Source organism: Lissotriton helveticus, chromosome 3_1 (genome assembly GCF_964261635.1).
Source record: "Lissotriton helveticus chromosome 3_1, aLisHel1.1, whole genome shotgun sequence".
NCBI lineage: Eukaryota > Metazoa > Chordata > Amphibia > Caudata > Salamandridae > Lissotriton > Lissotriton helveticus.
Genome location: NC_136061.1, coordinates 1,599,039,901 through 1,599,062,835, shown reverse-complemented (window position 1 = coordinate 1,599,062,835; position 22,935 = coordinate 1,599,039,901). Strand labels below are relative to the sequence as shown.

The window sequence follows — 22,935 nt, the reverse complement described above, 5'->3', positions numbered from 1 at the left end:
GCGATGTTGCGTTTCGCTATCAACATGCCCAACATCACCCAATCTTGTTGGCGGTGGTTCAAGTCGTTGGGTTCCCACACATTTAATAAACAGCGCAGAGGCTCTGGCAGCAGGGAGATATCTAGTGTTTGGGAAAACGTGCGCATCACTGCTAACCAGTATGTCGTCATATGTCTGCAGTCCCAGATGGTATGAAAGAACGTTCCCTCTTCCCCACAGTTACGTAAGCAGAATTTATGAGCAGCTTTCCCAATCCTGTATAGGGTCGTCCTAATATAGTATGCTTGGTGCAGTACTTTAAGTTGGACCAGTTAGAGCCGTGAGGGGATGGCAGCCTCCGGTGGCGAGGCAAGGGACTCCTGCCATTCTGAGTCTTCAAAGGGGCCCAGCTCCTCAGACCAGTTCTGTTTCAGCGTGGCCGTCGTGTCCGGGAGGTTATTGATGAGCTTTCTATAAGTGAAAGATGTGGCCTTGTCCTGCATATGTTCCGTCAGAAGTCTGTCCTCTAGAGGAGAGGACTCCTGCAGAACGGAGCCTGTCGGAATAGCCGACTGTAATGCGTGTTTAATTTGTAAATATCTAAACCTCTCCGTCTGCGACATCTCATACAGTGATTCCAGGTGGGCAAAGTCTACCACCCTACCTTCCTTCCAGAGATCGCCCACTACCGATATACCAATGGAGTCCCAGGCCCGGAATCCCTTACTATTACGAGAAAGCCCAACTTGCTGGATTCCCACGGTGGTGTCATTTGGGTAATGGTCCCCAGACATTTAAGACGCCTGTTAGCCTTGTACCATAACTGTACAGAGTGTTGCGTCGGACCTATCAGATCCGGCGGCGGGCGGCGACAGTAGAGATTGCCAAGCCGTCCCCTACCTTCCAATGAGTGTCTGTCGGCAAGGTATGCCGGCTCAGTTTGCGGGGCGTGTAACCAGAAGTTGATCTGCTTTAGATGCGCCGCCCAATAATATAGCTCAACATTCGGAAGCACTATCCCCCCATCATACCAGCTTCTAGTTAGCTTGTCTTGCGCTATTCGGGGTGGCTTACCACCCCATAGTAGGTGGGATACCGTCGCAGCGATGGCCTTAAAATAATGTACAGGGACCACGAACGGGGTGTTTTCCAGCACATACAAGAAGCGCGGGAGCGCCATCATTTTATACAATGCCGCCTTGCCCAGGAGTGTAAGAGGGAGAGCCTGCCACAATTTAACGTCGCGTTTAAACCTGTCTAGAAGGGGACGGAGGTTAAGATCATAAAATTCGTCGGGGTCCAGCGTAATAAGGATACCCAGGTATTTAAACGCTGAGGAGGCGGTCTTCAGGGGGTAGCTCAGGGGCAAGACAGGCGGGGGGCCAGCGAGGACATACAGGAGTGACTTAGACCAATTGATCTTGTAACCTGACACTCTACCGAACTTCTCACATACGTTTAGTAATTCGAGAATAGATTTTTTGGGGGAGGTAAAATATAGAAGGATATCATCCACGTATAAGGATATACGATCCTCCCAGGTATCAGTCCAGCGGAGCCCTTTGATGGATGGCTCCCATCTGATCCAGATCGCCAGAGGTTCCAAAATCAGTGCAAACAACAACGGAGACAGTGGGCAACCCTGCCTCATGCCCCGGCCAAGAGGAAAGTCTTGTGAGATGTGTCCATTGGCAACAACATGTGCCAGTGGTTTAGTATACAACAAACGAATCCAGGCGCAGAACTTGGGACCAAAGCCCATGTGTTGGAGTACTGCGAATAGATAGGGCCATTCCACTGTGTCGAACGCCATGGTGGCGTCGAGTGAAAGGATGACAGCCGGTTTCGTGATGTTTGCAGCGCGGGCCAGGACTGCGTGTAGCCGACGGAGGTTAAGGGCCGTGCTCCGATGTGGCATGAACCCGACTGGTCCGGGTTGACTAGTGACGCGAGGTGGGGAGTAAGACGCAGCGCCAACAGCTTGGCCAGTATCTTAGGCTCCGCGTTAATAAGGGAGATTGGACGGTAGGAGGTACATTCTGTCTTTGGTCTGCCTGGCTTGTGAATTGCTACAATCGTGGCAAGTCGCTGATCCCGCCGCAGTTCCCCCGTCTCCAGGCTGTCCAATAACATACTGAGGAAAAAGGGGGCTGTCATTTGTATCGTTCTCTTATGTAGTTCCACAGGGAGCCCATTTGGCCCCAGCGCCTTGCCGGACGCCAGTGCGTAAGTAGCTGCCTGTACCTCATCGGTGGTAATGTCCTCCGGGGAGAGCTTAGGTATCGAGAGATCCTTGATATATTCATATGCCTCAGCGACCGTATAGGTTGCCCGGGGAGCATAAATTTGTTCATAATGGTTAGCTAGAAGATTGACTATGCTGTCAGGGTCAGAGATCGTGGAGCCTGCAGGTGATATTAATTGTGCAATGACTTTACTCGCTCTCTCTTTTTTATCCAGCCAGGCTAACATTTTCCCTGCTTTATCTCCCAGCTCGTATATCCTATGCCTAGTGGCTTGAATCTTAGCTTGTGCCATTTCCCTTTGACGGTTTGTTTGAGACGTGCCGCACAAGCGGTTCCCGGAGAAGGGCGGGCCTCCTGTTCCGCGATGGCAGCGGCTAGATCAGCTTCAAGGCCGTCTAATTCCGCCCGCTGTTCCCTCTTGTGACCTGTGATGGAGGCCATTGCTTGTCCCCGGAGGACTACTTTATATGCTTCCCAGAGCACACTTGGCGAATCCACCGAGCCCGAGCCCGGGTTCTCTTGAAAAAATTGTTTAGTAGTGTGTGTGAGTGCTGACACGATAGGTGTCATCTGGAGGAAGCCTGCATGTACTGGGTACAGACATCTCCTGTGGGTCCGGTGATGGGTATACGTCAGCAGTATTGGGGAATGGTCCGATATACCCCTAGGGCGGATAGTGACCTCTTCTATACCTTGGAGTGCGTCAGCGGTTACCAGGAAGTAGTCAATGCGTGGGAGAGAGTTGTGAACTGCGGAGTAGCAAGTGTATCGTGTCTCATTTTGGTGTTTGAATCTCCAGCTGTCTGTGAGTCCCAGGGCGTCTACTATACCAAGAAGATGTCTCCCACCCTGCGTCTCCATCCTAACCGGCAACCTATCCTGCTTGCCGTCAATTATGTCATTGAAGTCGCCCCCAATTAGGAGCGTTGCCTCCGGAAGCGTCAACAAGAATGTCGTAAGTGCTGTGTGGGCACGTGGTATGTAAACAGAGACAAGATTGAATAATCGTCCCTCCCATTGGCAGGTAAGTGCCGCAAAGCGGCCTTGATCGTCTACACGTGTCTGCTGCACTACCAGTGGGAAATTCCTTTTGATAAGAATCCCTGTGCCCCTGGAGCCCGAGGAGAATTCTGCATGAGCCACCATCTGGTATCCCCACCTATCCATAGCCTTAACCGCTGACCCCACCAAGTGCGTCTCTTGCAAGAAAACCACTGCGGGGCCACAACGTTTCAAGTATTGTAATACCAGACCTCGTTTCACCTTGTCCCCTAACCCATGGACATTCCAGGTAAGTAAAGAGAGTGTTGTTTGTGGAGCCAGTAGCTCCTGTGAAATAGTTTCAGCCATCAGCGACAGTGAGGTGTGTCAAACATCTAGAGCAACGCTTCGCCCACAAGGCTAAAATCACATACCACATTGCTGTCTCATGAAGATTGTATTTAACAAAACAGAATAAGAAAACCGCATATAGAATAGAACCAACAGTTCTAAGCGCATCAGTTACCTTCCCAGCCCCAATCCCAACCACCCTCCCTGCCTCCCTACTTAGCGAACCTACTACTGCCCGCCACCCTAACTTAGCAGAGTGCTTCCTCCCTCCCATAGCTGCAATACTTGTGTGTTAGGGGGAGAGTCCTACGAGGCAGCAGCCTTTTGGGAGTCCCGCAGGTCATCCCCAGTCCAGAACTACAAGTCCGCCCACACGTTGGCGTCCGATGGTTTCACATTGACAAGTACAAATGAGTGTCTGCTGCATGGCCAACCTTACTCCTCCTCAAGGGCCAGTCCATGAAGGGGCGCAGTGCTGCCGGCGCCCGGGCCATCCGTTGTATCTTCTCCCTCTCGACGGCGGTGTGATCTCGGTCCCCGATCCACTCTGTTCACCGGTCGCCATCCCTCCAGCCAGTCATGTGCCGCTTCAGGAGAGTCAAAAAACCAGGTTTGCCCTTCGGCCACCACCCTCAATTTTGCGGGGAAGAGCATGGAATAGGGCAACTCCTGCGCCCGGAGGTGTTTTTTCACTTCGAAGAAGCTGCAACGTCTTCTCGATACGGCTGCCGTGTAATCCGGGAAAAAGGAAATGGCTGAGTTCTGTATCCGGATGGGGGGGAAATCCTTGCAGCTTGTAGAATTGCGTCCCTATCTCTAAAGTTAAAGAGACGGGCCAGTACTGGTCTCGGGGGCGCCCCCGGCTTCGGCCTTCCACCAGGCACTCTGTGCGCGCGTTCTATGGAGAAGAAATGCGAAAGTCCCTTGGGTTGTAACCTGGTTTTTATCAGCTCCTCTACATATAGATCCATCGCTTGGGTCCCCTCCGTCTCCGGAACACCTATAATTCTGACGTTGTTCCGCCTTGCGCGCCCTTCCTGGTCGTCCAGCTTTTCAGCCAGCACCTTATTGTCCTTTTCTAGGCGGGCCACCTCTATTTGTAGATCAGACGTGTCTTGAACCAGGGATTTCGTCACTATCTCCACCTCCTTCACCCTGTCCGCCATTTTGTGAAAGTCCGCCCGCAGCAGGGAAACGTCCGTGGAGATCGTTCCGACCGCCGTCTGCACATTTGTAAGCGCCTTCATGATATCTTCCAACGTAATCTTTTTCCCTCCGTCGCCATCCTGTGTTTTTCCGTGAGGTGGCGTCGTGTTCGAGCCTTTTTCATAAACATACTTGTCCAATTTTGCCTGGACAGTCTGATGTTTAGGCCCTCTGCCCGCCATGTTTACTCTGAATTTAGAGCACCCAGCAGGAGGTAATTGAGTTGACCCACCCGTCAATACCAGTAACTAGCGTTCAAATTATGCCACTGCCAATGTCCCAAGCCCCGGTGTGCTAAAATAGTGAGACCCTTGGCGCGAAAAATTGTTGGTGGTCACTGGAAGGGTGGAGGGATTCTCCCCCTTGAAGACTGTGGGCGCACCACGCCTCACGACGAGGGGGCCCCTCAGGCCTTCTCACCCCGGGTCCGTATGAGGCCTCTGACCTTCGAGGATAGGGCGAGTCCGGCAGCTACGGCAGTATTTGGCAGATTTACCCCCCAACTGCGCACAAACCGGAGATCCGTGCACACTTAGTGGCAGTTTTGTGGGGCCATTGTCTCAGCAGAAAATCCGATGCTACGGGATTTATTCAGGGAGCTGGCTGTCTTGAGAGTGGGCATTAGGGCAGGTCATGGCAAAAAAGGGCGCACCTTTAAGGAGTCCACCAGCTGAGCTCCAGATCTAGATTGAGGAGGCAGGGGCAGATCAGTAAACTCTGCAATAGGGCCGTCACGCGCCCCAGTCGACCTTTCACGTTATGGCCGGATTCGCCCCGAAGTCGGGCAGCAGAGCCGAGCACAGAAGTGACGTCGTGGGGTCCACTCCGCATAACAGGATCCCCGCCGGGAGGATTAGTGTCGGCACCGCCGGGGGGAGCAGCAAGGAGGTGGAATCGCCAACCGCGTGTCCCAGATGTCCTGCAGCGACGTGGTCGATGCCTCCGTGAGCCCCAGCCGATGCCTCGGGAACTTTAGACCCCGGTCTGGGAGGCCTCGCTAGGCCGCGTGGATCTGGGCGGTGTCATCTGCCGATGGCCGCAGCGGATTTTTATCGGGATGCCTCCGTTGTGCGCCGCTCAAGCTCCGACGCTGGGGGAACCCCTCTGTGGACTCCGATGTATCGGATTAGTGTGCGGATTTCTTAAGTAAGGCTGGAGCTGCCCCGGAGCTCCGGGACTAGGCGGCCATATTCCTCGGCCGGTAGCCACGCCCCCTCGGGTCAACTAAGCCATTTTTAAAGCAAATTAAGTCGTTCAGTAGATAACACATACTCATCCTCCCCAAAATCTTTTTCACATGGGTATTGAGAAGGGCCGCTTTAGAATAGTGTTCCATCAGGTGACGGGCATGTTGAGACAAATTAAAAGATGCGTTGTGCAACACTGGAATCATGAACAAAGTTTTATGCTTGTCAAAGAAGGCTGAAGTATGGAAAGTTAGCTTTCACTGGCTTTGAAAGTTCCAGGGTAATGAGATGAGGACTCAGAAAATGTGCTTCTCAGTTACCGATAAGTGGCCCTTCTACACTGAATAACAGAGGCTGACCACAATGATTACTTTTGGGGAAAAGTTAAACCTATTCTTCATTGGCGCCAATAGTTGCAAAATGCTTAAATCTGCAAAGAATAGAGTTGTAGTCGCACTTTTTGATGCAGAGAAATTCCTTTAATTTTCAGTGGATGTGACTCTGTCTCATTTAAAAAACACAAAATATTCCTTTTTTTAAAATAACATTTTAATCTTTGCTTTTAACATCAGAATTAGTTGGCATTTCATTACTTGCCAATGTGAATCTTAAAGGTTTTTATTAAAACTGGATGATTATTACTAGGTTGAATCACTTCCATATAGTGTTTCTTATTCAGTTTATACGTTTGCAAGTGTGAGTTTTTGAAAATTTTGCTCTGAACGAACACACGATGAACTTAACCCTACAATGCACTTCATGTTTTTTGATGCATCTAGATTTTCTTCCTTTTCTTCCATAGCCTCAAGACCTCAAAGTCAAACTGTTTTCTGAGACAAAGGTGCCAGTACTAATTAGAGTTATTTATTCCTCTTTCTCTTCGCTTACCCCAGGAAAGGAAACCGTAATTTTGTGCAAGTGATATTGAGAAAAAGTCTGATTTTCAAAGCAAATATGTTTATAATATATTGGACTGTGCAATCCCTGTATAAATGCACATCTCTAGTTTCTTTATAATCAGCTACAGGTGACAAACTCATGGAGAAAAGCGCCAGAACACGACTATAATAAGTTATTGCAGTCTGGTTCTGATATAAAGCCTGCTGCCAGAGCCAGCAGTCGAGGTAAAAGGCAGGTCAGTTCATGGAGCAGCTGTTTAAAGCAATGACACATTGCTCTTTCCTTTGCTCTCTTTTGTTTTTAGTTTACAGTGACATGCAGAAAGAACATGATTATTGTTTGAGTTTGTAAGATAATTATAAAAAAAAGTTAGAATCTTTCTGCATGTTTGTACAAAGTTTGAGTTAATTATGCATATATTTGTATGCTGATGATACCCAGCTAATCTTCTCTCTCTCCACTAATGAGGCATCTAAGGTATCCTCTCTTCAGGTAGGACTGCAAAACATAGCCGGTTGAACGCACGCCAACATGTTGAAGCTAAATGGTGGAAAAACAGAATTCATAATCCTCAGTAAAAACAAAGATCTTTGGGGCCCACAACATTGGCCCTCTCAAATGGGAGATCTCCCCCAGCCGCTCCAAATGGTCCGCAATCTAGGTATAATCATTGAAGACCAGCTGTCAATGAGGCAGCAAGCAGTCAGGGTTGCCTCAACCTGCTTCACCGTCCTAAAATGGCTCATAAAAATACTTTGGATGTTGTCTTGTCCCACACAAAGAACTGTGATCCAGGCCCTGATCACGTCTAGGCTGGACTATGGCAACGTCCTGTATTTGTGAGCCATCAAGGAGGTGGTTTGAAAGCTTCAGGTAGTACAGAACTCGGCGGCAACACTGCTTTGCCAGGTGCCTGGAAAAGCCTCTATATCCGGCTCCATCCTCGACCTATACTGGCTGAGAATGGAGAACCCCATTAAATTCAAGGCCCTGTGTTATGTGCATAAAATTAAAATGGGCACAGCAACACAGTACCTGAATGCCTTAGTCCATCCCTACCTTACAACACGTCATCTTCGATCCTCCACTCAGGCCAAATTTTCAGTCCCTAGGATCAAACGGGCACGTATAAGTGGTCGGTCTTTTTCCTATCTGGCCCCCTTAATATGGAATTCACTCCCCACGCCACTTCGGCATGAAACAAACCATAAGAACTTTCGAAAAAGTCTCAAAACATGGCAATTTAACTAACAATGTTTCCTTTCTCTGCTTGCGTGGGTCCGATGGCTCCGGGAAGCCTCCGGGTAGCCTTGCGCCTTATAAAATTAAATTAATAATAATAAAAATAATACTGCAGCTTTTTAATTTTCTTTTTTTTTAACTAATAACGGACCTGTATTGAACTGTTTCTTATATCTTTTTGCAACAAGTATCCAACAGGTTTTTGGTGCATTTAATTTTGCACTAGAGGTTCTATTTTTATTCTTCATGTTTGTAAACATGCTCTCTCTTTCTGAATAATGGTTTGTGGGAAAGGTGGTGGTGTGACCATGTTTTATATGGTATGAAATAACCTCTGCCGTCCTAAAAAGGATATTGCAAGTCACCTCGGAGTTCCAAAACCTTTTTAAGTTACTCTGCCTACGGCATTGTTCTGCTATATGGTTATGGAACTCCTCAGTGACTTGCAATATCCTTATAATGTACGGCAGGGGGTACTTTATCCGTGATATAAACCAATGAATACTTTGTTCTTTATGGTAATGGAACTATATAATTCCCTGATAATTAAAGTAATACCTTTGGAACTCAAGGTTCTGTTTTACCCAAGTGTCTCGATGCACAATGGATGTTTGCTCCCGCTTTTGTGCCCCTAAAACACTTCTATACTATGTGTGTGTTGCCTTGTATATGGGCAACTCAGCAAATTCATAAGGAGAGATGACCCAGAGCAATGCCAGGGATCACGCTTGGCCCTAATAGCTAAAGCACAAACATAGCCATCAAAATATTTGGTTGTAAATTACATTTAGGAATTTTAGTGTAAAAGTATGATAAATTCTTTAAAATTCAAAAAAGAGTGTGCTGCACAATTGGTTCCGCCCATTTAATACACCCAGATGTTTTGCTTTTTGAATCACCCAGTTTTTACTTTTCACTATGCTTGAACCTCACTACATGTGGGTCGCTACTATGGTAATCATGCTTTAAAAAGACTGTACATGTTCACTGCCATATTTTGCCTTTTAAGATAAGGCGACTGCAACGCAGCTGGGGTACAGGATACTTAGGTGGTAAGACCTGTGTACATGTGTGCAGGTTGCGCCTGTGAGACAGTAGAGACAGGTTGCTTGGTGCAGAGGGGACTCTGCAGGGTACAGGGAAGACCTGGCATGGCAGTTCGGGCTGGACTGTGTCCACGAGGAACAGAGTCAAGACTGATTTGCAAATGGCTGGGTTTGAACTGGGGTGGCAAAGTGAGCTAAAGAACGATGATAGATTCAACCCAGATCTGCGACTGGGGGTGAGTGTCTGAAAAGTTTCAGCACTCTGTTTATCATTTCTATGTGTTTGCTTTGTTCACCCTAATTTGGCAGGGTATGCCCAGACATGGGTCCCTTGCTCACTTTGCCATCTGATTCATGCCTGCCTGGCTGATGAGGGGTGTTTCCCCAAATCCGATCCCAGGATGCTTTTTTCCGTTCCAGGAAAGACCTGACTTGGCAGTTCGGGCTGGACTGTTCCCATGAGGAACAGGGTCAAGACTGATTTGCATATAGCCGGGTGTAGTATAGTGGTGAAGCTGAATTGACAGGAATCTGAGACCAGAAAGCAGGTTAACATCCTTTATTATGTAAAGAAGATCCAATACAGGAACCCACGGCTAGAGAGCATACCAGGCTGACCAACAAAGAGCAAACTGCCTTCTTGCTAAGCAACCATACTCAAGATTCCAAAGAATCAGAACCAAAAGACACATCAAGCTTCTGACAATAGTTAAAGGAACAAATACAATAAATATTAACACAACAATTTACATTCCCAAGTTAAACACACCACAACACCCCCCTTTCCGCCCCAAAGAAACCAAAATCAAAAACCTAAATACAAATAATATAAAATTAGTTAAGGATATGGGGCTATATGTATCAAAATGTTCTTTTGCGATTCTCAAATAGCGACTTTTTGCGAATCGCTATTTGAGAATCGCAAAACGCTATGTATGTAGGATTTGCAAATAATTTTGCGAATCCTACATATTCCTTAATTGCGAATCGCAAATTGAGATTCGCAATTAAGGAATACCTCCCCACTCATTCGGCCCATTGGAATTAACGGGAAGACATTCTCAATTTGCGATTATCAATTAGAGATTGGCTAATTGAGAATGCAATTTCAAGGATCCCAGGGTGTCAAAAGGGCATGTATGTGCGCCACATGGCACTTTAAACAAGCATTGGCATAGCCAATAGGTCTCACATTTGGGACCTTATAAGTGTTTAGCCATGCAACAGTTGGTGTTGTTGTACCAAGGATATTCTGCTACATAACTAAATACTTATAGGATCCAAAAAGCGAGACTTATTGGCTATGCCAATGCTTGTTTTTTGTTGTTGTTGCTGTTTTGTTTAAGTTGACAGATCTACAATAGCTGGACATGGTTTTTGTGAACAGTTCTTTCATCAAATGAACTTGTTTTCATTGCTCTAAATGTTGTTTCCATTCTGGTTGTAGGAAGTCGTCATTCCTGTGGGTGTGGGGGCTTCCTAGCTGTGCTCATTCGCCGAACTTTGCAAATGAGAAAAAGTCTGGTGCAGGTGCAATTTACAAGTGTGGAGTGAGTGATCCCCAGGCAGCATGACTCACTCACACAGGAGTTCATGCCCTGTACCTCCATACTCAGCATGGTTTAAGGAAACTCGACCCACTCCCTCCCAGGCATCGAACACATATTTACCAAGAAACTCCGTGAAAAGCCTGCCTGCTGCACTGACGGCTGGTGTTGTGTGTGCCTGGCGAAAGCGTGCACTGATGGCTGGTGGTGGGTGTGCCCGGTGAAAGCGTGCACTGACGGCTGGTGGTGTGTGTGCCCGGTCAAAGCAGTAGCATTCACAGTGATAGAAGACACAAATGAAACTGACGAAGAGAAGCATAATTCACAGGTAGAAGACACAAATAAAGCTAACCAGGAGGGAGGGGGAAAAGGGAGGGTGGTAGTGCAAGCAATAAAAACACAGATGGCAGCTGTGCACGTGCACAAGCTCGTGAACGCAAGCTGTAGGCCAGCAAAAGCCTCTGGTGGTACTTTTAAAAGCCACTTACTAAATGTCTCGAAGAGACAGCGCATGCGCTTTCTCAGGCGAGACCTAAAAATGCAAAAAGGTGCATTTTTCAAAGAAATCGCAAATTACCACCAACTGTAAGTTGGTGGTAATTTGCAATTCCTTATGGCCAAATTGCACTTTTTCTGTGCTTCTTACATTGAATTTAAGGAATCGCAAATTGCGATTCCTTAAATGCAATCGCAAAATAGGGAATCGCAAATTTTGCGATTCCTTATTTTGCGAGGCTGTTTTGCATTCATACATCCCACTTAGCCCAATTGCGATCGCAATTTGGAATTATACAAATGGCCCAGGATCATGCAACTTAGAAGGCAGCTTGATGGTATGGTGGCTGCGAGAGAACACCTCAGGAATTAACCTTCTTGGAGAAACAGTAAAAAACAAACTGATCCTTAATGTGAGTGTCAACATTAGCACCGAATTCAATTTTTTTCAGCCAGCACTCTAAGCATAGCTACATAGTCCTCTACTGACTCATTGCAGGATTGTTTGCACATAGCAAACTTAAATCTTTCCAATAGAACATTGGATGCATCTGGATACTGTTTCCACATACGTTCCTTCCCTTCCAAATAAACATTCTAAGGAATGCCTTCAGAAACTGGCGCTGGAGAGCGAGGAAGTTTGTCAAAAACTCTTTGACGAGCAATACCTAAATGGTTAAACAACATAGCCATTTTTCTAGAAGGGGAATAACCTTCCGCATCAATAGCTGCAAGATAATTTTCGAAAATGCGTAGCCACTCCAACCACTTGATGTCCGGCTTACCAGCTTTCTGTAGAAGGGGTGGTGGTTGAATAACTCCATGACTGCTAGCCATATTTGAAAACTACGAAAGGAAAACGTACAATGAATGCAGAAACTAAACTGAATGCAGCACTTGGAACAAAAGGTACCAATAAGTCAAAACAACTTGCCCAACAGTATGAGAGTAATGACACGGATCCCAGTGTCGCACAGTAGGTGTGTGAAACACAGATGCAACAAAGATGAACGTTGAAGAAGAATATCCAAAACTACACAGCAGGTGTGCAGATCACCGATGTGGCACAGCCAAAAACACTGGAGAAAATGTAACGCTGTAAAGTAGTAACGAGTGTGCCACACAGCTGGTGGGCAGATCGCTGATGTAGTCTGCTGGTATTTAAGAGGCAATAACACGCTGAAGTGCAGTGAAGAGTGTGCCGCACAGCTGGTGTGCAAATCACTGATTCCTTATCCTGATGTGAGAAGCAATTCCAGTGCGAACATCCAGGAAATACTCATCTAAAATGGCTGCCAGACGTGCTACGACAGGACGTACTCCCAAAATGCTGAACGGACACGGGAGCGTGTCACTAGTCTGAGGAAGAATGCCGATGAACGCAGGCTCCTATAGCCGAGGGATGATGGACGCTGGATTGCGGCAGCTCAGGAAGGCAGCAGCGCATGCAGAGACAATGGAAGACGCCTCCCAGTGAGTAGAGCATGCGGTTGATGTTCACGTGGAATGGTGGCGGTTGGATAGCAGTTGGGCAGAGATGTCTTAAAAATAGCCATCCTTAAAAATTACAAAGCCAGCCCACCTGAAAATTGGATGTAAAATACTGGCACTCGGTCCAACAGATCGATAGAAGAAGGACAGCAGGTGGGTTCACAACAGCAGGAGCGGATGAGGCACGGTCTCTGACACAAGAGCTCATCCCTCTCCTGGTACCAAAATGTAGTATAGGAGTGAAGTTGAAATGACAGGAAGCCAAGACCAGAAAGCAGATTAACGTCCTTTATTCTGTAAAGAAGATCCAATATAGGAACCCACAGCGAGACATCTTACCCGGCTGGTCAGCAGAGAGCAAACTGCCTTCTAGCTAGGCAACTATACTCAAGATTCCAAAGAATCAGAACCTGAAGAAACCTCAAGGTTCTCACAACAGTTAAAGAAACAAACACAATAAATACATTTACACATCAATTTACATTGCTAAGTAAAACATACCACACCAGGTCTGAACTGGGGTGGCGAAGTAAGCTAAAGAACGATGATGGATCCAACCCAGATCTGTGACTGGGGGTGAGTGTCTGAAAATGTTCAGCGCTCCGTCCATCATCTCCTTGTGTTTGCTTTGGGACTCTGAAGGGTTAGAAATTGACCTGGGATAGACCTTATAATATTAATGATCTTTACTGTTTTTTGTGTAGTGACACTTTATTATACAGACTGGGGGAAATATGCCTTAGAGTGCAGTTTCCTCCCCTTAGACCTACAAAGTCCCATGAGGTATGAAAAGGGTGGAAAAGTTGCAGCTAATTCATATTCGCAGGTCCCAAGACAATCCATATGCATATTATGAGTCTTCCAGAATTATCATATTTCTCTGGTGCAAATCATGATCAGAGCCTGTTAGAACTGGTGGTATCTAGTTGGCAATGGTATACACCTTTGACCAAATAGGGACCCTTTCTTCTAAGTCAGGACAAGGGATTACACTCCTAGATGACCCCTGCTCACCCCCTTGGTAGCTTGGCACGAGCAGACAGACTTATCCCAGAGGCAGTGTGTTAAGCATTTGTGTATATACACAGTAATACAGTGAAAACACTACAGATGGACACAACACAGGTTTTTATAAAAATATGTATTCTTTATATAGACTGAACACAAGACCACAAATGACAAAAATCCACAATACTGTTCTTAAGATTGACTTAAAGATGGTAAAAGTTACTTAGTTCAAAAGGCTCGCAGAGTGGGAGATGCCTCGGTGCTCCGGGGTAGATGATGCGTCGTGGTCAATGCTTGCGCAGAGTAGGGGATGCGTCATGATCCTTACCGGTGCGGGGGTGAGGCGTAGGTTCTCGGCCTGGGGCCCGGTTGCGATGCGCAAGATGGTGCCTCGATGCGATGTTACAATCCTGGTGCGATGCGGGAAGATGGCGCCCTTGATGCCCGATGCGACAACGGTGCGTACACGCCTTGGCAGCCTTGCGATGACTCTCTACTTTGGAGCCACGACAGGCCCTGCAACGCGCTTCTCCGGTGATGCGACGGTGACCTGCTCGATGGCGTCGCGCTTCTCCGGTGATGCGAAATCAGAAAGCTTCGACGAAGACATGCTTCCTGGTTGATGCGGCGGCGCCACGCTTCTCCGGCGATGCGATGACTACAGCTGCGGTGCCGTCACGCTTTTTCTCGTTGCGTCACCTTTCCAGCTCCCAGCGACACGCAGGCTTCTGCAGATAGAATTCCCAGCAAGGAAATTCAGAGGGGAGCTGGTGGTGAGGTCTTTTGTCCCTGAGACGTCAGCAGGAGGCAAGCACAAGTTCAAGCCCTTGGAGAAATATTACGTAAGATGATGAAAGTTCTTTGAAAGTTCCTTCTCCTTTCCTTGGCAATGAATAAACCACTGCAGGCCAACCCAGCAAACAGCACACTGGCGGAGGGGCAGTCCTAACTCCTGCAGCTTCCTTGGTGCCAGCAAAACATATCAAAAAAGGAGGCAATCAGTAAAAATTTGAAGGGAGACTCACGCCAATGATGTCAGGTCTAACACGTGTCCCCTCCAGCTGAAATGTGGGGAGAACTACCCTTCCCCTTGGGAGTTCTCTTTACTAAGTTGGAAAAAACATGGACAGACCATCAGTGTTGGCGTGTTCTGTACCAAGGCGGTGTTCCACCGTAAAGTCCATACCCTGTAGGGAAATGGACCACCTCAACAACTTTGGATTCTCACCCCTCCTCTGCATTAACCATCTGAGGGGCCTGTGGTCGGTTTGACCCAGGATGTGAGTCCCAAGCAAGTATGGTCTCAACTTCTTCAGTGCCCAGACCACAGCAAATGCCTCGCGCTCAATTGCACTCCACCTCTGTTCCCGTGGAAGTAACCTCCTACTGATGAAGGCTACAGGTTGGTCTAGGCCCTCTTCATTAATCTGTGATAGAGCAGCCCCCACACCATGCTCTGAAGAATCTGTTTGAACAATGAATTCCTTTGCGAAGTTGGGCGCCTGAAGCACGGGTGCTGTGCACATGGCAGTGTTCAGGGCGTCAAAAGCCTTCTGACAGGTGTCAGTCCAGTTCACTTCCTTGGGCTGCTTCCTGGAAGTCAGCTCAGTCAAGGGTGCAACAATGTTGCCATACCCCTTTACAAACCTCCTGTAGTACCCCGTGAGTCCTAAAAAGGCTCTCACCTGTGTCTGAGTCTTTGGGGGTTCCCATGCCAGGATGGTATCAATCTTGGGTTGTAGGGGCGCCACCTGGCCGCTCCCTACCTGGTGACCCAAGTAAGTACACCACGGAACCCTGCCTGATCTGGCACTTACTCGCCTTGATAGTGAGACCTGCCTTTCGCAGTGCCATCAACACTTCCCAGAGGTGGCGCAGATGTTCTTCCCAACTGGCGCTGAACACTGCAATGTCATCCATGTAGGCGGCACTGAAATCCTCCAGTCCAGCCACCTGGTTGACCAACCTCTGAAAGGTGGCAGGGGCATTTTTCATCCCAAAGGGCATAACCCGGAATTGGTAGTGCCCATCTGGTGTGGAGAATGCTGACCTCTCTTTGGCCCCATCAGTCAAGGCGATCTGCCAGTACCCAGACATCAAATCAAACGAGCTGAGGTAACGTGCAGCCCCTAACCGATCAATGAGCTCATCAGCTCTGGGGATGGGGTGCGCGTCAGTCCTGGTGACTGAATTGAGTCCTCGGTAGTCCACACAGAACCGAAGTTCTGTTGTGGCACTAGGCGTGGCAGCCTTTGGGACCAAAACCACTGGGCTGGCCCAAGGACGGTTTGAGGACTCAATTACCCCTAAAGCAAACATCTTGGAGACTTCCTCCTTGATGTAAGCTCTGACCTTGTCAGTCACTCTGGAAGCCTTGTGCTTCACAGGAGGACTGTCCCCAGTGTCCACATCATGGACACACCACTCAGTGACACCAGGAAACAAGGAAAACAAATCAGAGAATTGTCCCAACAGTTGGTGACAATCTTGCTGCTGATCAGAGGTCAGTGTGGCAGAGAGGCTGACACCATCCACTGACCCATCTTGCTCTGTTGCAGACAGGAGGTCAGGAAGAGGCTCAGCCTCCTCCTCCATTTCATCATCTGTCGCTAGGAGTATGCCCACTTCAGACCTTTCGAAGTGGGGCTCAGGCGGTTAACATGTAGGACCCGCAAAGGCTTCCTTGGAGACCGCAAGTTCACCAGGTAGGTGACATCACTCTTGCGCTCCACCACGTCAAATGGACCGGTCCACCTGTCCTGGAGCACACAAGGCTCTAAGGGGCCATGACCCAAACTTTCTGTCCAGGCTGAAGCTCAGTCAGAGTGGCATTCCGATCGTACCACCGCTTCATCTCTTCCTGGCTGGCTTCCAGATTCGCCTGAGCGAGCTCTCTGAATCGCCGAGTCTGGTTCTTGAAGGCCAGCATGTAACTGTATACATCCTGGGAAGGTTTCCTGGGAGATTGCTCCCAGCCTTCCTTGACCAGACTAAAAGGTAATCTTACCGGGTGTCCATACAACAGTTCAAAGGGACTGAACCCTAGGGACTTTTGTGGCGCTTCACGGTAAGCAAACAGAAGGCATGGCAAGAGGACGTCCCACTTATGCCTCATCGGTTCCTCAAGACCCATGATCATGCCTTTAAGGGTCTGGTTGAATCTCTCAACCAGCCCATTACCTTGTGGGTGGTAAGGAGTGGTAAACTTATAGGTAACACCACATGCCTTCCACCGAGACTTCATATAACTGGAAAGGAAGTTTGCACCCCGGTCAGACACCACCTCTCTGGGGAACCTCACACGAGAGAAAATCCCCATCAGTGCACATTCCACCACGGGGGCCATCACTGTCCTGAGCGGGATGGCTTCCGGGTACTTGGTAGCATGGTCCACCAGGATTAACCTGTTGCCCATGGTTGTCTTGGGGGTCCAGTGGCCCGACAATGTCAATGCCCACCCGTTCAAAGGGGGTACTGACTACAGGGAAATGTTGGAGAGGAGCCTTGTGCTTCCTTCCACTTTTCCCACTTGCCTGGCAAGTTTGACAAGTTCTACAATGAGTATCTGAACTCTTCCGCATTTGGGGCCAATAAAAGTGGGTGACAAGCCTTTTAAAAGTCTTGTTCTGCCCCAGATGTCCAGCTAAAGGTACGTCATGAGCCAACCCCAGTAGGAAGGCTCTGAAGCGCTGGGGTACCACCAGCACACGGGCTGACCCAGGCTCAGCAACCTTAGGCGCGCTATACAGGAGGTCGTTCTCCCAGTAGATCCAATGTGATCCTGACTGATCACCTACTGCCTGGTTTGTAGCCTGCTGCCACAAACCCTTAAGAGAAGGGCACTTCTTCTGCTCTGCACGAAATTCCTCCATGGAGGGCGCACCTTCTTGCTGCCAATGGGTCAGCTCAGGTAGGTTCCCCAGTTCAGAAACTTGCTCCCCCGTAGGTTCCAGGGCATCCCCCTCAAGGTCTGCCTCCTCCTGGACCGTGGGAACAATGTGGGCTGGTTTCCTGCGCCCCCTACCTCTTCTCTTTGAGGCAGGTTCCTGGGCCATACTTCCAGGCTCCAGGATCTCTTGAACACCCTTGGCTGCCATAGACCGAGTGGTCACACACGCCCACTCAGGCAGACCCAACATTTCTAAATGAGCCTTCTTCTCCACCTTAGCCCAAGGGCAGCTTTCCAAATCATTGCCTAACAAACAATCAACAGGCATAGCTGGCCTCACAGCTACTTGAAGATTACCAGAGACCTCCCTCAAAGGGAACCTGAGCCACCTTGCAATGTCTCTCTGTGTTGTCAGCAGCAACAACTGGGAAGAATGCATTGGGGACCACCTGCTCTTCAGACACCAAGTGGACTTGACAGCTGTCACACTGGGTCCGGTGTCTCTAAGAGCCTCCACTCTATGGCCATTGATGGTCACCCACTGCCTGTACTTTTTAGTGTTACCAGGCAGCTGAGTTTTAGGGACCATCTCAAAGTCTCCTAATGAGACAAGGGACATTTCTGCGGGACCCCACTCACCTTGGTCACACTTCTCCTCCACTCCCAGGGCTACACTGGCCATCTGATGGGGGTGAGGTGCACAGGGTGGCACATACTGACCCTTTTGGGGACACTGGGGATCATACCAATGGTGTCCAACCTGCTTACACTGGAAGCAGGTAGCAGGCCCCCTGTGAACAGGTTTACCTGTCTGGGTTCTGACTTCTTCTCAGGGGAGACTGGGAACCCTTACCCTGGTTCCCTTGGGAATTACTTTGGGGCCCTTTTTGGAACTCCCTCCGTTTACCCTTGTCCCCCCACTCTTCTGCTGGGGACCCTGCCCACCCTTGGCGGAGTCTCCCACATGACCTTTGTGGACCCTGGTACTGACCCAGCGGTCCGCCTCCTCAGCAAGCTTCCTAGGGTTAGTCAACTTGCTATCAATGCTGGCGTAGCTCTGGAAAACAATTAGCAGACAAGAGCTCACTGGCAGTCAAATCATGGAGCTCTTCAAAAGTATCCACTTTGCTACTCTTCACCCAACCATCCATAGCTCTGCAAAAGAAAGATACATATTCTACCCAAGTGGTTCCCTCCAGCTTGTTACAATTTCTGAACCTCTGTCTATAGGGTTCATCAGGGCTTCCTTCATGTGGGCATAAGACATCCCATTCTCACTGGGTAGGTCTAACAAGGTATCTCTCCCCCACTCACAAAGCGGCCCCACAACCCCGCTCCCCAATCCTTCTCAGGGACCCGGTGGGCCAACATTGCTATTTCATAGGCTGCAAACCACTGCCCAATATCTTCATGCTTATGGAAATCTTTGATGACATCCTTGGGGATATATACCCTGCCTTCTGAAGGCACAGATGGTGCGCTGCCACCAGAGGGATTGATCTCTAAGCCCTTTGCCTTGATATCTAACTCCCTCAATGACCTATCATGTTCCATTCTCATTCTCTCTCTCTCCAAGGACAATCTGTTATTCTCTGCTTCCCTATGACCCCATCTTAAGCTTAGCCATCTCCAGCTAGCGTGCCCTATTACTTTCCCTGTCTTCCAACTCTCTGGGGGACAGGTCTTTGGAAGAGAGACTACTGCCAGGTGGTGACGCTACCCCTCCCCTGGTTGGAAACATTGGCCTATCCAGTTGCCCATCTGCATTCCCAGCTGGCTCCACCACAAGATCAGGGGTATTTCTTGCTTCTGGCCCTTAGCGCCTTTTTGTAGTCATCCTTTTTAGAAATGCCTGGTGTAGCAACTTTCAATTTCTTGCAGAGATGCTTGAGCTGTTTCAAAGTGTAGGTTTCTGTACCGAGGAATGAATGACCGGAGACAGGATTTCTTCAATTAAAGTTGAGACTTTTATTAAAGTCTAGAATCCATAAATAACGGACCCACAGCAGAGCAGGCTATCACAGTCAAAGAGAAGAGAAGAATGAATCAGGAGAATTCCAGAATAGAAGAGATAGATAGATAGAATAGAATAGAAATAGAAGAAACAGAAGAGTGAGATAAAGAAGAGAATATTACACATCTTCCCTTTTTAGGGGAAACACAAAATGAAACATTACACAATGCATCAAATTATATAATATAATAAAAATGCAACATTTGGGGAAATAAGAATTAAGATAAAATAAAATCCTTAAAACGAACAAGTAATTTACAAATTCTTTTTGTGGTTAAATAGGAAGGTGAAACAGAACCGTATCAGAAACACCAACAACATTTTCAGAGGATGGAATGGAGACCACATTTCCTTGTGAGATAGAAGGTGTGGAGGTAACAACGTTACTATGCAAATTAGATGATGCAACATTTGAGGAAGAACCAGAACCTTCAAACAAAATATAATCATCTAAACTATGAGTAATAGCAGTGTTGTTATCAATCGCAGCTTGCTCATCAGAAATAGGAACAAGTCTGTTCTTGTTCCACCATTTCCCATCATGAAGCAAACAAGAACCGAGTCCAACCTTAGATATTTTGTAAGGAGAAGAGAAAGAAGATTCCCCTTTCTTGACAAGAAAAGGTTTCTTGATAAGGACATACGAACCAGAACTAAATTCTGTTGATTGAGCATGTTTGCGTATATCAAAATGATATTTTTGTTTGCTTTGTGCTAAAGCAACAGATTGACGTAAAATAGCATTTTTGTCAGTACTGGTGACATAATTTGAAAAGGGATTAGAAGAATTCCGCTCTAACCAAGAAGGAAGAAGCAAAGAGCGACATTTTCTACCTCTTAACAACTCAAAAGGGGTGAAGTTAGTTGTCGAATGAGGTGAATTGTGATATGCATTGACTTTATTTTTAAGAAAAAGATTCACATCTAACCCAGAGGAAAGAGCGGTTTGAACCCCTTCTTTAAGAAAACGGTTCGCTCTCTCAACAAGTCCATTAGCAGCAGGACTGTACAAAGCTACTTGAATATGTTTAATATCCATGGATTTTAAGAAATCTTGCATGGCATTCGATACAAAATGAGTACCATTGTCCGTAACAAGCTCTCTTGGAGGACCTTCAGCAGAAAAAACATTTTTGAGAAATTGCAAAACAGAACTGGTTGAGGCTGATTCAACAAAAGAAAAATAAATCCATTTGGAGAAATAATCAATCAAGACCAATAAAAATCTTGACGAGGTAGGTAATAAATTAAAAGGTCCAGCAAAATCCAAGGCAACTTTGATCCATGGACCTTCAGGTAAAGAAACTGGACGTAGAGGATTTTGTGTTGTCTTCCAATGTTTGTCAGAGATAACACATTGAGGGCATACATCAACAAAAGACGAAACCTGAGTATTTAGAGAAGGCCACCAATAACTTTCCCTGAGTTTCTTACAAGTAGCAGTGACTCCTAAATGTCCTGTATGTGCAATCGATATAAGCTTACTCCTAAGAGAAAATGGAGGAATAATACAACCATCCCTAGTACAGATGCCATTTTCCAGTGATAATTCTGAGGAAATCTGAGCAAACGGTCTTAAATTATGTGGAAGATTGCGAATGGGAGGCCAGCCTTTAACAATAAAATTAGAAATTCTATTTAAATCATGATCAGTAGAAGTAGCCTCAAGCCAATCTCTTTCAGAAATGGCACCATTAGATGAAGAAGAAACATCAATAGAAGCTACAACACAATCAAACTCATCAATGATGTCCTCAGTCATAGGCAAAGGAAGCCTAGAGAGGCAATCTGCCCTGAAATTTTTTCCACCTTGAATATACTCAATGGTAAGATTGTATTCTTGCAATTTAGATAAAATATGTACTAGGCGAGCAGAAGCTTTACCCAAACCATCACCTTGCAAAAGATAAACAAGAGGCTTATGGTCAGTGTACAAAGTAAAAGGTTTACCCCAAAGATAAGTTTTTAATTTAGAGACTGCCCAGACACAGGCTAAGGCTTCTCTTTCAATTGTCGAGTATTTGGACTCTGCATCAGACAAAGATCTTGATGCAAAAGAAATAGTGTGATCCTTATCCAAATTCTTTTGCCCGAAAACCGCACCCAGACCATTCAAACTGGCATCAACAGTAACCGTGCAATGATGACCATGAACAAATGGACTGAGCGCAGGAGCATTGACCACCAATTCTTTGATATTCTTAAAAGCAGTACCAGCTTCATTGGACCAAACAAAACTAGTACCTTTCTTGAGCAGAATTCTCAAAGGTTGAACACAGGTGGAATACTTAGGTACAAAACGAGCATAGTACTCGCAAAGACCTAAGAAAGATCTAAGAGTATCTTTATCAGAAGGAGGAGGAGCTTTAAGAATAGCCTCAACATTGCAAAATTTTGGTTTAATGCCTTCTGGTGTGATGGTATGACCTAGATAATCAATTTGTTCAACTCAAAATTTACACTTCTCAGGTTGAACCGTAACTCCTCTTGAATTTAAAATAGAGAATACCTTATGCAAAATGTGTAAATGTTCTTCCTTCGTCTCTGTGAAAACAAGAATGTCATCTTGATATGCTTGATTATTCTCAATGTCCTTAAAAAGAACATCAATGACTTTCTGCAAAACTGAGGCTGCCGAAGCTAAGCCTAATGGCAGCCTCAAAAACTTGTAAGCTCCGAAAGGAGTAACAAATGTGGTGAGTTCTTGAGAATACTTATTAAGAGCTATCTGGTGATATGCCGAACGGAGAGCGATACTAGAAAAATATTTAGCATGACCAATGTTGGCAAGCATTTGTTGAATAAGTAGAAGGGGATGACAGTCAACAATGATGTTGCGATTAAGAGACCTGAGGTCCACACAAAGACGAAGATCTCCATTTTTTTTTAGCAGGCACAATGGGAGATACCCACTGAGAGGAATCAGTTGGAGTAATGACACCATCTACAGTGAGTTTCTCTAATTGTTTTTTAAGATCATTCCTGACACTAATCGGAACAGGTCTGACTTTGTGAGTGACTGGTGTAGCGTTAGGTTTTAGCCATGTTCAAAACCTTTTATAGCACCAATTTTGTCACTAAAGACAGAAGAAAATTCTTTTTTTAAGTAAATCAATAGGAGAAGGATCATTGTCAATGGCTAAAATAGGAAGGTCTCCTAGAACAATTGGATTCTTGTGACCAGGTTTCAAATAAATACCTAATTTGGCCAAGTCTCTCCAACCAACCAAATCTCTGCCTTTGAGTGCAATATAAACCTTGGTTTCAGTGGATCTACCAAGAATTTCAAGTGACCCAATGAAGAAACCAAGAAGGTCACTGTCTGTTTCCCCAAAGGCTTTTTTGTAAAAGTA

General features: G+C 46.8%; 1 protein-coding gene across 3 annotated transcripts in view; it reads left to right on the top strand.

The window, feature by feature from the left end:
- The window catches only part of TTC12 (tetratricopeptide repeat domain 12), a 317,573-nt gene that overhangs the window by 97,045 nt on the left and 197,593 nt on the right, over window positions 1-22,935 (top strand). For 2 of the 3 annotated variants that reach the window (XM_078682358.1, XM_078682359.1), the window contains exon 9: window positions 6,972-7,085. The exons of the other annotated variant lie outside the window; for it this stretch is intronic. In XM_078682358.1, the coding sequence (XP_078538484.1) occupies window positions 6,972-7,085 (114 nt within the window). The remainder of the gene's footprint in view (window positions 1-6,971; window positions 7,086-22,935) is intronic. 3 annotated transcript variants of the gene reach the window in all.